At 34.7% G+C, this 16,164-nt stretch overlaps 1 protein-coding gene across 15 annotated transcripts in view; it reads left to right on the top strand.

Moving 5' to 3' along the window:
* rbfox3b (RNA binding fox-1 homolog 3b) overlaps positions 1–16,164 on the top strand; it is a 622,784-nt gene that overhangs the window by 593,137 nt on the left and 13,483 nt on the right. For all 15 annotated transcript variants that reach the window (XR_010908103.1, XM_067456241.1, XM_067456312.1 and 12 more), the window contains one exon: positions 3,282–3,360. Coding sequence is in view for 14 of the 15 variants with exons in the window: in XM_067456241.1 (XP_067312342.1) it covers positions 3,282–3,360 (79 nt within the window). In the remaining variant the exon portion in view is untranslated. The remainder of the gene's footprint in view (positions 1–3,281; positions 3,361–16,164) is intronic.

Here is a 16,164-nt window from a genome sequence, read left to right as displayed (position 1 = left end):
AACAGAGACACTACATAATATTACAAAAATATATTAATCTAACTGTATATAAAACATAAAAATGAGTGGTTTTTATACTTCTTAAAGTAAAGTAACACTGTCCAACAGCGACACCCGCAGGTGAAGTGACAGCGGGTTTCCTGAGCCCATAAAATGAACAGACCTGCCGAAGTCACGCTATGATTGGATGTTGGAGAACGTAGCGTGGCATGGGGACGTAATGACGTGCCATAATCGATCTATGTTCTAGAACATGTAAAACGGGAACAACGGAGTACTCTAAAAGCAACTCATGTAAACACCTTAATCAGAATATTGTCTTATTCAGAATAAGGTCAATAATTCGATTTTTGACTATGTAAACGTAGTCATTGACTTGGATAAGTGACTTTAATCTGTTCACTGGTTTTGAAACAGTAACGCGTTAGATTACTCGCTACTGGAAAAAAGTAGTCCGATTAGAGTAACGCGTTACTAAGTAACACATTACTGGCATCACTGTTCTGCACACTCATGAAAGCTTTCATCAGTGCGAACACAATGTAAATAAGAGATTTGTTGAGTCCAAAACTCATTCGCTGATAAACTCGTGCTCCAGTGATTAGCTTTTGTTAGCACTTCCGGGTCCAAATGCTCTATCTATACCACAAGAAAAACTGCAAGCGGTGCTAATATACACAAACAATGTGGTGTAATACTACAAAAAAAGTTATTATCATAACCTTTTTCTCCATACCAAAATTCCAGATTGCCAGACTGATTCATCTTTTATAAATCGTAAAAAAATAATAATGTCTGTACAGTCCCTGACAAAAGTCTTGTCACTTGTGTATAAATTGACTTAGCTTTTGTGATAATGTTTCAGTGAAAAACTAAACTTTCAAAAAGTATTCTAATATTCACAGCTTGGTAAAGCCCATTGAGTCAATTTTTGCAAAGACATAAGTGTTGTCACCTTGTCATATGAGCTTCACCTGTGACTAATAATGGATCAATTAGGTCTCAAGTGTGTATAAAAAGAACCCCAGTACACTAGACCTTCACATCAACTGCAACTAGACCTCTGCAAACATGCCTAAGATTCAGACTAAAGTTTTGATTATCAAGAGGCTGAAGACCAGATCCACTGCTGATGTGGCAGACACCTTCAATGTGTCTCAGCGTCAAGTACAGAGGATAAAAAAAGATTTGAAGAGACTGGAGACGTTTTTGACAAGCCCAGGTCAGGCAGACCCCGCAAGACAACTGCTCAAGAGGACCGTTTGTTGGCTCGAAAATCCAAGGCCAGCCCATTTTCCACTGCAGCAGAGCTCCACGAGACCTGGTCACCTGAAGTCCCTGTGTCGACCAGAACAGTTTGTCGGATTCTGTCTCGAAATGGCCTCCATGGTCGAATCAGTGCCCAGAAGCCAGCACTAAACAAAAGGCAATTGAAAAACCGTGTGGCATTTGCCAAGGCCCACAGCCTGCTAAAAGGATGGACGCTGGAAAAGTGGCAGAAGGTGGATTTTTCAGATGAATCTTTAGTTGAATTACACCACAGTCGCCGCAAATATTGCAGGAGACCTACTGAAACCAGAATGGATCCGAGATTCACCCAGAAAACAGTGAAGTTTGGTGGCGGAAAAATCATGGTCTGGGGTTACATCCAGTATGGGGGTGTGCGAGAGATCTGCAGGGTGGAAGGCAACATCAATAGTCTAAAATACCAAGAAATCTTAGCTACCTCTTATATTCCCAACCATAAAAGAGGCCAAATTCTGCAGCAGGACGGTGCTCCATCGCATACTTCCATCTCCACATCAAAGTTCCTCAAGGCGAAGAAGATCAAGATGCTCCAGGATTGGCCAGCCCAGTCACCAGACATGAACATCATTGAGCATATGTGGGGTAGGATGAAAGAGGACGCATGGAAGACGAAACCAAAGAATATTGATGAACTCTGGGAGGCATGCAAGACTGCTTTCTTAGCTATTCCTGATGACTTAATCAATAAATTGTATGAATCCTTGTCAAACCGCATGGATGCAGTCCTTCAAGCTCATGGAAGTCATACAAGATATTAAATTTGGATCTCACAGCACCACAACTTAATTTGCTGACATATTTTTGTATTTGCAGTAAATTTGTTCAATTTCTGTATAGGCGACAAAACTTTTGTCTTGCCAAAATTTGACCTTTCTGTCTTGATTAAATGATAAATATTTTTTCTGTGAAAATTATTTATTTCAGTGCATTAAACATCATTTGGGAGGGTTTTAGCTTTTCATATGAGCTATTTCTAACACCAATGAATTAATTAAAAGTCAGGTTAATATCAGGTATTTCTAGAAAATAGATAAGCGACAAGACTTTTGTCAGGGACTGTAGACTGTAAGTATTTAAAATGCTTAACTTTTTTAAATGTTTGATGTTTAATATGAAAAAAAAAAGCGCTCATAAAGGAGCGTCGATGGCATTTTCAAGTGAAACGAGTTGAGGCTTGGACCCAGAAACGGCATTCCTTACGTCACGCGGATAAGTTTACTGGGAAAAAAACAACAACTAAATGGTGTAGGAACAATCTACACTCAGGCTTCGAGTTTCTTTTGCCGCGCCTCTCTGACTGTTTAGTTAGGGGGCTCACTAGGTTTCGGAACAGACCTCTTCTTCATTACTTCAAGTAGTTCGAAGACTTGTAGAAGCAAGCACGAATTACAGAAAATAGGAGATTTTGCTTTTTACAGTACACTCTAAAAAAAATGCTGAGTCAAAAACAGCCCAATTTGGGTTGAAAATGGACTAACCCAGCAATTGGGTTGTTTTAACCCAACGATTGAGTTGTTTTAACCCCGCAATTGGATTGTTTTAACCCAACGATTGAGTTGTTTTAACCCCGCAATTTGATTGTTTTAACCCAACGATTGAGTTGTTTTAACCCCGCAATTGGGTTGTTTTAACCCAACGATTGAGTTGTTTTAACCCCGCAATTGGATTGTTTTAACCCAACGATTGAGTTGTTTTAACCCCACAATTGGGTTGTTTTAACCCCGCAATTGGATTGTTTTAACCCAGCGAATGGGTTAAATGTTGCTTAAGACAACCCAATCACTGGGCGAGTCCATTTTCAACCCAACTTGGGTTGTTTTTAGTCCAGCAGTTTTAGGGTGTAGCTTTTGTTAGCGCTATAGGTTTAGCGTGCACTGAAAAAAATAAAAATGGTGTAGGAACAATGTACACTCAGAAATTGCTGTTTGACTTTGTGCATGTTCTAAAGCATCTCTTGATTGATGTTTCTGCAGTTACGGGAGAGTCTATGCAACCACTGACCCATATCACCACACCATCGGCCCGGCGGCCACATACAGCGTGGGGACCATGGTAAGAGAAACACACACACAAACACACACACACACACTGTTTCCCATGATCAGGGACCCTCCCTTTCCATCGCATATGAGCCGGGAGTGTTTAGCGTGTGTTTCTGTGAGACGTCTTCTCCATGACACGCTCGCTGACCAGAGCAAGTCCGTCGGTTAATGTCTGTTTTTAGCTAGCGTTTGCAGCTAACATCAAAGATGAAGGCACTAATGGGCTCGTCGTTTGCTCTCCGTTTCCCCCAAATTAAGGAGCATGTGACGCATGCAGCAGTGTGCCGTGGGACAGACTCGACTACAGGACGGATGGTTCATTTCCAATCAGAAAGAAACGAATGACTCTTATTTGGCACTCCGGCACGCGTGCAGTTTCTCAACGACGAGGACGTCAGCGAAAATAAATAAATTAAAAGCAAATAAGAAGTAAAAAGAAGCAGTAAAGAGTTCCCCGGTGCAGCTGCTAGCTAAAAGCTTTCATTAATTAAGACGCTTTGTTTGAAACTCTCCTCATTTACTTAATTAAGACTGTGCCTGTACGCTTTGCCTTAATTCCTGCTTCCCTGCAAATTTCCTTCCTTGTTTCTTCCTCAACAGTGTGAAAAATGAGCCCATCACGGAGCCGAAAAGCCCCGTCAGCGGGCGGCTCTGTTCCCAAACGCAGTGAGCTGTCTGTCTCTAGACTGAGCAGTTAGTTTGATGGATATTTTTGTTGCAATGCATTCTTGGATTGTACTCTAAGTTGGTTTCGTTTCTTGTTTTGACTCATTTTCCATCGCAAATATCGAAGCATTCTTAAATCAAGATATATTTACACAAGATGCAAAATGACATGCAATTAAATGATCTAAATCTAGTCAGATTATGCCTAAAATGAGAACAGGTATCTGGCTCAAAAAATACCCCTTTCCCTCTTTTAATGAAGTTTATTTTTCTTGTCCCATTGGCAGACATTTCTATCGCTAAACAGTTTCTCAAAAATATGTATCTTGATCAGTTTTGCTATTACCTTTTCTTTTCTTTTTATAAATGGTACATTTTCAATGATTGAAATGCAGCTGAAATATAATAAAACATACATGGAATTAGATGAAAAATTTTGGTTTATTGTTAACTAAACGATTACAAATATTTTTTTGGTAATTGAAATGCAGCTGAAATATAATATAATAAAATATAAATTAAATGAAAATAAACACAATTAACTATTAAACATAGTTTTGAGTCATTTCAATAAAGCTGAAATACAATATAAATTATATTAGATGGATAAACTTCAAATGATTGGTAATTTAAATAAATCTAAAATAAAATATAAATTAAAATAAATTACATTCTGGTAATTGGAATAAAATAAAATAAAACTTGGATGGGAAGAAAAAAAAGTAAAGTAAAGAAAATGTAGAAATGTTGCCTTGGCTAATAATTTGACGTACTGAAATTAACTTTTTCTCTCATAATTATCACTTCTTAAATCGTAATCACAACTTATTGTTATATTTTGTACTTATTCTCGCCATTTCAATTTAGCATATCAGAATTTGACTTTTTAAGTCATAACTGTTGATTTTTAATCTCATAATTATGATTTAAGTCACAAATCTGACTTCATATATTTATGACTGTCATAATGTCGGCTTTTGTCACAATTGATTTTTTGTCATAATTTAAATGTTTTATCTCATAATTATCACTTCTTAAATCATAATTACAACTTTGTCATAATGTTGACTTATTCAATTTTATTAATTACTTAATAAAGCTGAATAGAAATTTACAACAAACGCAAAAAAATGAAATCAAAGTAAATGGAACATTTAAACTTATTGTTAACTGAACTATTTAAAATACTTTCCAGTGATTGAAACATTTATAAAAAATACATTTGAATGAAAAAGATAAAACATAAAATAAATGCGAAAATTAGACATGTTGCCTACTAACTGAAATAATTTGAAGAATTAAAACAAATACAAATATGAGTTAAATAGAAATGTAGAACAAAAGCACATAATAAAATGACAAAAACTAATTCCGAATGTCAGTAAATACTGTAATAGTATATAAATAACACTGATCTTGATTTAAGAATGTGTCGATGTTGTTCGATGTTGAAAAGCCTTTTTTTTTTTAGGCCAGATTTGTCCGAAGGCTTTGAGTTTGTTTTGACGCCGCGTCTCTCTGAGTGTCTGGTTCGGGGGCTCACTCGGTTTGGGAACAGACCCAGACCCAGTTTTCAGTGTGTGTTTGAGTACTGATGCAGAAGAACCTGAGAGCACTCTTTCATCATGACTGATTAACGCGGCGGCGCGTTAGCTTTTTGCTTCTAAAATCCCTTTAATAATTAGTTCCTCTGAGGTTGCATTAAATTCTCTTTGCTGGTTTTCCCAGCGTCATGAAATTGCAGAAGGCTTCCACCCCAACCAGCGAGCGGGTTCCCCCTTAAATTAGGGAGAGTTATCCTTTGAAGGTCTGGGGTAAATTACGCGGCCGGTCCGGTATCACAGGGCGCGCTGGAAGACCAGCGCCAGCTTTCTACGTGCCGAACTTTAAAGAGAATAATTGCACTCGCCTTTGAACAGCATCGGCATTAATTTGATGTTTCGCAGTTTGAGCTCTATAATGCTTTCAAAGGCGACGAGGCCATTTCTGCACAATACGGGCAGACGGAGCGCTAGTGGAAGTGCTAGTTAGTGACTCGGTAATGAGATGCCCCAAAAAACCACGCCGATCCCTTCACGGGCCGCTCCACCCCCTGATCTCACCGCTATTAAAGGGAAGTTTCCTAAACCAGAGTTCTCAGAGTTCAAAATATGAATGTTCTTGCTTTGCGATTATGTCTGCATCAGCAAACACACACACACACACTCACTGACACACACCGTTAAATCAATGCCTATAATGGCCTGAGTGGAATGAAGTGCAACAACCTTGGTTCCGGAAGTATATTTCCCATTTGTTTTCCCCATAGGGATTTTATTAAAGATTCATAATTCATGAAGCACAAACTTTGATTTGGCATTAAAGTATGGAAGCCCATTTATGCCACATGAGATAAAAAAAAAACATAACTGTGACATAAAAAGTCAAATTATGACGGTATGAGACAAAGTCAAAATTATGATTTTAAAAGTTGAAATTATTACATACTAAATCAAAATTATGAGATTTAAATGCCCCAATTATCAATTAACTCATAATTATTAGAACAAAAAAGTGATAATTATGACATAGAAAGTCAAAATGATGACATGGTAAATCATAATTATGAGATAAAGTTAAATTATGACCTTAAAAGTCAAAAAATCTAATTATTATATACTAAACCAAAATTATGAGATTTAAATGTCTCGATTATCACTCAACTCATAATTATGAGAATAACAAGTGATAATTATGACATATGATTTACCAATGAAATGGTAAATCATAATTGAGATAAAGTTAAATTATGACCTTAAAAGTCATAATTATAACAGTCAGAAATTGAAATTATTATATACTAAACTAAAATTATGAGATTTAAATGTCTCAGTTATCACTCAACTCATAATTATGAGAATAACAAGTCAAAATGATGACATGGAAATTCACATTTATGACATGTTAAATCATAATTATGAGATAAAGTTAAATTATGACCTTAAAAGTCATAATTATGACAGTCAATTTTTATTTTATTTTATTATTATTATATACTAAACCAAAATTATGAGATTAAAATGTCTCAATTATCACTTAACTCATAATTATGAGAATAACAAGTGATAATTATGACATAGAAAGTCAAAATAATGAAATGGTAAATCATAATTATGAGATAAAGTTAAATTATGACCTTAAAAGTCATAATTATAACAGTCAGAAGTAGAAATTATTATATACTAAACCAAAATTATAAGATTTAAATGTCTCAATTATCACTCAACCCATAATTATGAGAATAACAAGTCAAAATGATGACATGGAAATTCACATTTATGACATGTTAAATCATAATTATGAGACACATTCACAAAGTCATAATTATGACAGTCAATTTTTTTATTATTATTATATACTAAACCAAAATTATGAGATTAAAATGTCTCAATTATCACTTAACTCACAATTACGTGAGAACAAAAAGTCAAAATTATGACATTTATTTAAAATTGTGATTATTGTGAAAAAGTGATTGAGATAAAAGGTTAAAATTTTGACACAAAAAGTTAAGATTGACCAGATAATTGTGACTTTATGACAAGTTATAATTATGAGATGGAAAATAAAGTCAATTTTTTTTTTCTGAAAAGCTTTTTTATGAGGCAAAAAAAGTAACATTTATGACTTAAAAAGTCAAAATGATTACATACTAATTCAAATAATGAGAATAAGTCAACATTATGACATAAAGTTGTAATTATGATTTAAGAAGTGATGATTATGAGATAAAACGTTTAAATTATGACACAAAAAGACAATTGTGACAAATGTCGACATTATGACATTTATAAATATATGAAGTCAGATTTGTGACTTAAATCATAATTATGAGATTAAAAATGAACAGTTATGACTTAAAAAGTCAAATTCTGATATGCTAAATTGAAATGGTGAGAATAAGTACAAAATATAACAATGAGTTGTGATTATGACTTAAGGAGTGATAATTATGAGAGAAAAAGTTAAAATTATGACACTGGCAATTGTGGCATAAAAGTCGAAATTCCGACTATAATTTCAACAGTGATTTTTGATTTTTTAACTCTTTTTCATAATTTTGATTTGTCATTTTGACTTTTTAACATCATAATTGCAGTGTTTATATCACAATTTACTTAAGTCCGTTTCGACAGTCTATCACAGTTTCGACTTTTTGTCATGATTTGATATTTGTATCTAATACCTACCACTTTATAAGTCATAATTACAACTTAATATGTCAATTTCGACTTCATTAAGAATTTGTGTGTCGTCATAATTATGACCTTTTTATGTCATAATGGTGGTCTTATGTGGCAGAAATGGGTTGTTTAGGCACGATTCTGACCAGCGTAATCGATCTCTGTGGAAAAACAGAAACTCTTTTACTATTGGCCAAAATGGGATCACAAAAATTAAATTTCTTGTTAACATTCAAAACTATAGAATATGACGACATCCGCTTCGGGGAACCCCGGAAATGTAAAAAAGGGGCAAAATCACGGGACACTCTCAGAAAAACATTTGGACAGCATAAATGGACAACTGTGTACACACTCTTACAAAAAAAGGGGCTCTATATAGAACCATACACTCTAAAAAAAAAAATCTGGGTAAAAAAACAGCCCAATGTTGGGTCAAATATGGACTAACCCAGCAATTGGGTTGTTTTAACCCAGCGATTGGGTTGTCTTAAGCAAATATTTAACCCAACCGCAGGATTAAAACAACCCAATTGCTGGGTTAGTCCGTATTTGACCCAACATTGGGTTAAAACAACCCAGCATTTTTTAGAGTGTAGGGTTCTTTACTCAACTCCAAAGAACCTTTTATGCTAAAAAGGTTCTATAACGACTAGAAAGAACCCTTTGGCACAAAGGGTCTTTAGCCTTGTATTCATTCATATGTGACATTATTCTGCAACATCTTGTAGTTGTAATTAAATTCTTGTTTATTAAACTGTTCTACACTCTAAAAAATGATGGGTTGTTTTAACCCAATTTTGGGTCAAATATGGACTAACCCAGCAATTGGGTTGTTTTATTCCCACGGTTGGGTTAAATATTTGCTTAAGACAACCCAATCGCTGGGTTAAAACAACCCAACTGCTGGGTTAGTCCATATTTGACCCAACATTGGGTTGTTTTTTACTCATAATTTTTTAGAGTGTAGTAACTTAATATCACATTTTAATCATTGTGTGGATTTTTGTAGAAAAAAAAATGAAATGGCACTCTTGGTGCGATATTGATAAACTACATAAAATGAGATAAATATATATACATTTTCTAACCCCCATATCTTGAATTTTGTGATCATTCATAAATGAATTTGAATACACTGAATAATGCAGTGAAATCCAGAAAGGACAAAACAAATGAAAATGAATGAACCCCTAAAGGTTCCATATTGAACTTCTTCCTGGTTACAAAGAAACCCTAAAGAGTCCTTTGATTGAACCCTTAAAAAGAGTTCTATATAGAACCTTTATGGGTTCCAAATACGTGTCGATAGAACCTTTTAAGGTTCTATATAGAACCTTTTCTTCTAAGAGTGTACATTATACTCTCAGAAAAAAGGTACAGTGCTGTCACTGGGGCGGTACCCTAAGGTACAAAAGTAAAAAGGTACATCTTTGATACATATTAGTACTTTAGGAGTGCGTATTAGTACCTTAAAGGTTCATATTAGTACTTTAGGAGTGCGTATTAGTACCTTAAAGGTTCATATTAGTACTTTAGGAGTGAGTATTAGTACCTTAAAGGTTCATATTAGTACTTTAGGAGTGCGTATTAGTACCTTAAAGGTTCATATTAGTACTTTAGGAGTGCGTATTAGTACCTTAAAGGTTCATATTAGTACTTTAGGAGTGAGTATTAGTACCTTAAAGGTTCATATTAGTACTTTAGGAATGTGTATTAGTACCTTAAAGGTTCATATTAGTACTTTAGGAGTGCGTATTAGTACCTTAAAGGTTCATATCAGTACTTTAGGAGTGCGTATTAGTACCTTAAAGGTTCATATCAGTACTTTAGGAGTGCGTATTAGTACCTTAAAGGTTCATATCAGTACTTTAGGAGTGTGTATTAGTACCTTAAAGGTTCATATTAGTACTTTAGGAGTGCGTATTAGTACCTTAAAGGTTCATATTAGTACTTTAGGAGTGCGTATTAGTATCTTAAAGGTTCATATTAGTACTTTAGGAGCGCGTATTAGTACCTTAAAGGTTCATATCAGTACTTTAGGAGTGTGTATTAGTACCTTAAAGGTTCATATTAGTACTTTAGGAGCGCGTATTAGTACCTTAAAGGTTCATATCAGTACTTTAGGAGTGCGTATTAGTACCTTAAAGGTTCATATCAGTACTTTAGGAGCGCGTATTAGTACCTTAAAGGTTCATATTAGTACTTTAGGAGTGCGTATTAGTACCTTAAAGGTTCATATTAGTACTTTAGGAGCGCATATTAGTACCTTAAAGGTTCATATTAGTACTTTAGGAGTGCGTATTAGTACCTTAAAGGTTCATATTAGTACTTTAGGAGTGAGTATTAGTACCTTAAAGGTTCATATTAGTACTTTAGGAGTGCGTATTAGTACCTTAAAGGTTCATATTAGTACTTTAGGAATGTGTATTAGTACCTTAAAGGTTCATATTAGTACTTTAGGAGTGCGTATTAGTACCTTAAAGGTTCATATTAGTACTTTAGGAATGTGTATTAGTACCTTAAAGGTTCATATTAGTACTTTAGGAGCGCGTATTAGTACCTTAAAGGTTCATATTAGTACTTTAGGAGTGCGTATTAGAACCTTAAAGGTTCATATTAGTACTTTAGGAGTGCGTAGTAGTACCTTAAAGGTTCATATCAGTACTTTAGGAGTGTGTATTAGTACCTTAAAGGTTCATATTAGTACTTTAGGAGTGAGTATTAGTACCTTAAAGGTTCATATCAGTACTTTAGGAGCGCGTATTAGTACCTTAAAGGTTCATATCAGTACTTTAGGAGTGTGTATTAGTACCTTAAAGGTTCACATCAGTACTTTAGGAGAGCGTATTAGTACCTTAAAGGTTCATATCAGTACTTTAGGAGTGCGTATTAGTACCTTAAAGGTTCATATCAGTACTTTAGGAGTGTGTATTAGTACCTTAGAGGTTCATATTAGTACTTTAGGAGCGTGTATTAGTACCTTAAAGGTTCATATCAGTACTTTAGGAGCGTGTATTAGTACCTTAAAGGTTCATATTAGTACTTTAGGAGTGCGTATTAGTACCTTAAAGGTTCATATTAGTACTTTAGGAGTGCGTATTAGTACTTTAGGAGTGCGTATTAGTACCTTAAAGTTTCATATCAGTACTTTAGGAGCACGTATTAGTACTTTAGGAGTGCGTATTAGTACCTTAAAGGTTCATATCAGTACTTTAGGAGTGCGTATTAGTACTTTAGGAGTGCGTATTAGTACCTTAAAGGTTCATATTAGTACTTTAGGAGCGCGTATTAGTACCTTAAAGGTTCATATCAGTACTTTAGGAGCGCGTATTAGTACCTTAAAGGTTCATATTAGTACTTTAGGAGCGCGTATTAGTACCTTAAAGGTTCATATCAGTACTTTAGGAGTGCGTATTAGTACCTTAAAGGTTCATATCAGTACTTTAGGAGTGCGTATTAGTACCTTAAAGGTTCATATCAGTACTTTAGGAGTGCGTATTAGTACCTTAAAGGTTCATATCAGTACTTTAGGAGTGCGTATTAGTACTTTAGGAGTGCGTATTAGTACCTTAAAGGTTCATATTAGTACTTTAGGAGTGCGTATTAGTACCTTAAAGGTTCATATTAGTACTTTAGGAGCGCGTATTAGTACTTTAGGAGTGCGTATTAGTACCTTAAAGGTTCATATTAGTACTTTAGGAGTGCGTATTAGTACCTTAAAGGTTCATATTAGTACTTTAGGAGCGCGTATTAGTACTTTAGGAGTGCGTATTAGTACCTTAAAGGTTCATATTAGTACTTTAGGAGCGCGTATTAGTACTTTAGGAGTGCGTATTAGTACCTTAAAGGTTCATATTAGTACTTTAGGAGCGCGTATTAGTACTTTAGGAGTGCGTATTAGTACTTTAGGAGTGCGTATTAGTACCTTAAAGGTGCATATTAGTACTTTAGGAATGTGTATTAGTACCTTAAAGGTTCATATTAGTACTTTAGGAGTGCGTATTAGTACCTTAAAGGTTCATATTAGTACTTTAGGAGCGCGTATTAGTACTTTAGGAGTGCGTATTAGTACCTTAAAGGTTCATATTAGTACTTTAGGAGTGCGTATTAGTACCTTAAAGGTTCATATTAGTACTTTAGGAGCGCGTATTAGTACTTTAGGAGTGCGTATTAGTACCTTAAAGGTTCATATTAGTACTTTAGGAGTGCGTATTAGTACCTTAAAGGTTCATATTAGTACTTTAGGAGCGCGTATTAGTACTTTAAAGGTTCATATTAGTACTTTAGGAGTGCGTATTAGTACCTTAAAGGTTCATATTAGTACTTTAGGAGCGCGTATTAGTACCTTAAAGGTTCATATTAGTACTTTAGGAGCGCGTATTAGTACTTTAGGAGTGCGTATTAGTACCTTAAAGGTTCATATTAGTACTTTAGGAGTGCGTATTAGTACCTTAAAGGTTCATATTAGTACTTTAGGAGCGCGTATTAGTACTTTAGGAGTGCGTATTAGTACCTTAAAGGTTCATATTAGTACTTTAGGAGTGCGTATTAGTACCTTAAAGGTTCATATTAGTACTTTAGGAGTGCGTATTAGTACCTTAAAGGTTCATATTAGTACTTTAGGAGTGCGTATTAGTACCTTAAAGGTTCATATTAGTACTTTAGGAGTGCGTATTAGTACTTTAGGAGCGCGTATTAGTACTTTAGGAGTGCGTATTAGTACCTTAAAGGTTCATATTAGTACTTTAGGAGCGCGTATTAGTACTTTAGGAGTGCGTATTAGTACTTTAGGAGCGCTTATTAGTACTTTAGGAGTGCGTATTAGTACTTTAGGAGCGCGTATTAGTACTTTAGGAGTGAGTATTAGTACCTTAAAGGTTCCTATTAGTACTTTAGGAGCGCGTATTAGTACCTTAAAGGTTCATATTAGTACTTTAGGAGTGAGTATTAGTACCTTAAAGGTTCATATCAGTACTTTAGGAGCGCATATTAGTACCTTAAAGGTTCATATCAGTACTTTAGGAGTGCGTATTAGTAACTTAAAGGTTCATATTAGTACTTTAGGAGTGCATATTAGTACCTTAAAGTTTTATATCAGTACTTTAGGAGTGCGTATTAGTACCTTAAAGGTTCATATCAGTACTTTAGGAGTGCGTATTAGTACCTTAAAGGTTCATATTAGTACTTTAGGAGCGCGTATTAGTACCTTAAAGGTTCATATTAGTACTTTAGGAGTGCGTATTAGTACCTTAAAGGTTCATATTAGTACTTTAGGAGTGAGTATTAGTACCTTAAAGGTTCATATTAGTACTTTAGGAGTGCGTATTAGTACCTTAAAGGTTCATATCAGTACTTTAGGAGTGTGTATTAGTACCTTAAAGGTTCATATTAGTACTTTAGGAGTGCGTATTAGTACCTTAAAGGTTCATATCAGTACTTAAGGAGCGCGTATTAGTACCTTAAAGGTTCATATCAGTACTTTAGGAGTGTGTATTAGTACCTTAAAGGTTCATATCAGTACTTTAGGAGTGAGTATTAGTACCTTAAAGGTTCATATCAGTACTTTAGGAGTGCGTATTAGTACCTTAAAGGTTCATATCAGTACTTTAGGAGTGTGTATTAGTACCTTAAAGGTTCATATCAGTACTTTAGGAGTGCGTATTAGTACCTTAAAGGTTCATATCAGTACTTTAGGAGTGCGTATTAGTACCTTAAAGGTTCATATTAGTACTTTAGGAGTGAGTATTAGTACCTTAAAGGTTCATATTAGTACTTTAGGAGTGCGTATTAGTACCTTAAAGGTTCATATCAGTACTTTAGGAGTGCGTATTAGTACCTTAAAGGTTCATATTAGTACTTTAGGAGTGAGTATTAGTACCTTAAAGGTTCATATTAGTACTTTAGGAGTGCGTATTAGTACCTTAAAGGTTCATATTAGTACTTTAGGAGTGAGTATTAGTACCTTAAAGGTTCATATTAGTACTTTAGGAGTGCGTATTAGTACCTTAAAGGTTCATATCAGTACTTTAGGAGTGTGTATTAGTACCTTAAAGGTTCATATTAGTACTTTAGGAGTGCGTATTAGTACCTTAAAGGTTCATATCAGTACTTTAGGAGCGCGTATTAGTACCTTAAAGGTTCATATCAGTACTTTAGGAGTGTGTATTAGTACCTTAAAGGTTCATATCAGTACTTTAGGAGTGCGTATTAGTACCTTAAAGGTTCATATCAGTACTTTAGGAGCGCGTATTAGTACCTTAAAGGTTCATATTAGTACTTTAGGAGCGTGTATTAGTACCTTAAAGGTTCATATCAGTACTTTAGGAGCGTGTATTAGTACCTTAAAGCTTCATATTAGTACTTTAGGAGTGTGTATTAGTACCTTAAAGGTTCATATTAGTACTTTAGGAGTGTGTATTAGTACCTTAAAGGTTCATATCAGTACTTTAGGAGTGTGTATTAGTACCTTAAAGGTTCATATCAGTACTTTATGAGTGCGTATTAGTACCTTAAAGGTTCATATCAGTACTTTAGGAGCGTGTATTAGTACCTTAAAGGTTCATATTAGTACTTTAGGAGCGTGTATTAGTACCTTAAAGGTTCATATCAGTACTTTAGGAGCGTGTATTAGTACCTTAAAGCTTCATATTAGTACTTTAGGAGTGCGTATTAGTACCTTAAAGGTTCATATTAGTACTTTAGGAGTGCGTATTAGTACTTTAGGAGTGCGTATTAATACCTTAAAGTTTCATATCAGTACTTTAGGAGCACGTATTAGTACTTTAGGAGTGCGTATTAGTACCTTAAAGGTTCATATCAGTACTTTAGGAGTGCGTATTAGTACTTTAGGAGTGCGTATTAGTACCTTAAAGGTTCATATTAGTACTTTAGGAGCGCGTATTAGTACCTTAAAGGTGCATATTAGTACTTTAGGAGCGCGTATTAGTACCTTAAAGGTTCATATCAGTACTTTAGGAGTGCGTATTAGTACCTTAAAGGTTCATATCAGTACTTTAGGAGTGCGTATTAGTACCTTAAAGGTTCATATCAGTACTTTAGGAGTGCGTATTAGTACTTTAGGAGTGCGTATTAGTACCTTAAAGGTTCATATTAGTACTTTAGGAGTGCGTATTAGTACCTTAAAGGTTCATATTAGTACTTTAGGAGCGCGTATTAGTACTTTAGGAGTGCGTATTAGTACCTTAAAGGTTCATATTAGTACTTTAGGAGTGCGTATTAGTACCTTAAAGGTTCATATTAGTACTTTAGGAGCGCGTATTAGTACTTTAGGAGTGCGTATTAGTACCTTAAAGGTTCATATTAGTACTTTAGGAGTGCGTATTAGTACCTTAAAGGTTCATATTAGTACTTTAGGAGCGCGTATTAGTACTTTAGGAGTGCATATTAGTACCTTAAAGGTTCATATTAGTACTTTAGGAGTCCGTATTAGTACCTTAAAGGTTCATATTAGTACTTTAGGAGCGCGTATTAGTACTTTAGGAGTGCGTATTAGTACCTTAAAGGTTCATATTAGTACTTTAGGAGTGCGTATTAGTACCTTAAAGGTTCATATTAGTACTTTAGGAGTGCGTATTAGTACTTTAGGAGTGCGTATTAGTACTTTAGGAGCGAGTATTAGTACTTTAGGAGTGCGTATTAGTACCTTAAAGGTTCATATTAGTACTTTAGGAGTGTGTATTAGTACCTTAAAGGTTCATATTAGTACTTTAGGAGTGAGTATTAGTACCTTAAAGGTTCATATCAGTACTTTAGGAGTGAGTATTAGTACCTTAAAGGTTCATATCAGTACTTTAGGAGCGCGTATTAGTACCTTAAAGGTTCATATCAGTACTTTAGGAGCGCGTATTAGTACCTTAAAGGTTCATATCAGTACTTTAGAAGTGCGTATTAGTACCTTAAAG

The sequence above is a fragment of the Pseudorasbora parva genome, chromosome 2 (assembly GCF_024679245.1).
Source record: "Pseudorasbora parva isolate DD20220531a chromosome 2, ASM2467924v1, whole genome shotgun sequence".
In the NCBI taxonomy this organism is placed as follows: domain Eukaryota; kingdom Metazoa; phylum Chordata; class Actinopteri; order Cypriniformes; family Gobionidae; genus Pseudorasbora; species Pseudorasbora parva.
The sequence above is the reverse complement of the archived record's forward strand: the minus strand, read 5'-3'. Positions and strand labels throughout refer to the sequence as shown.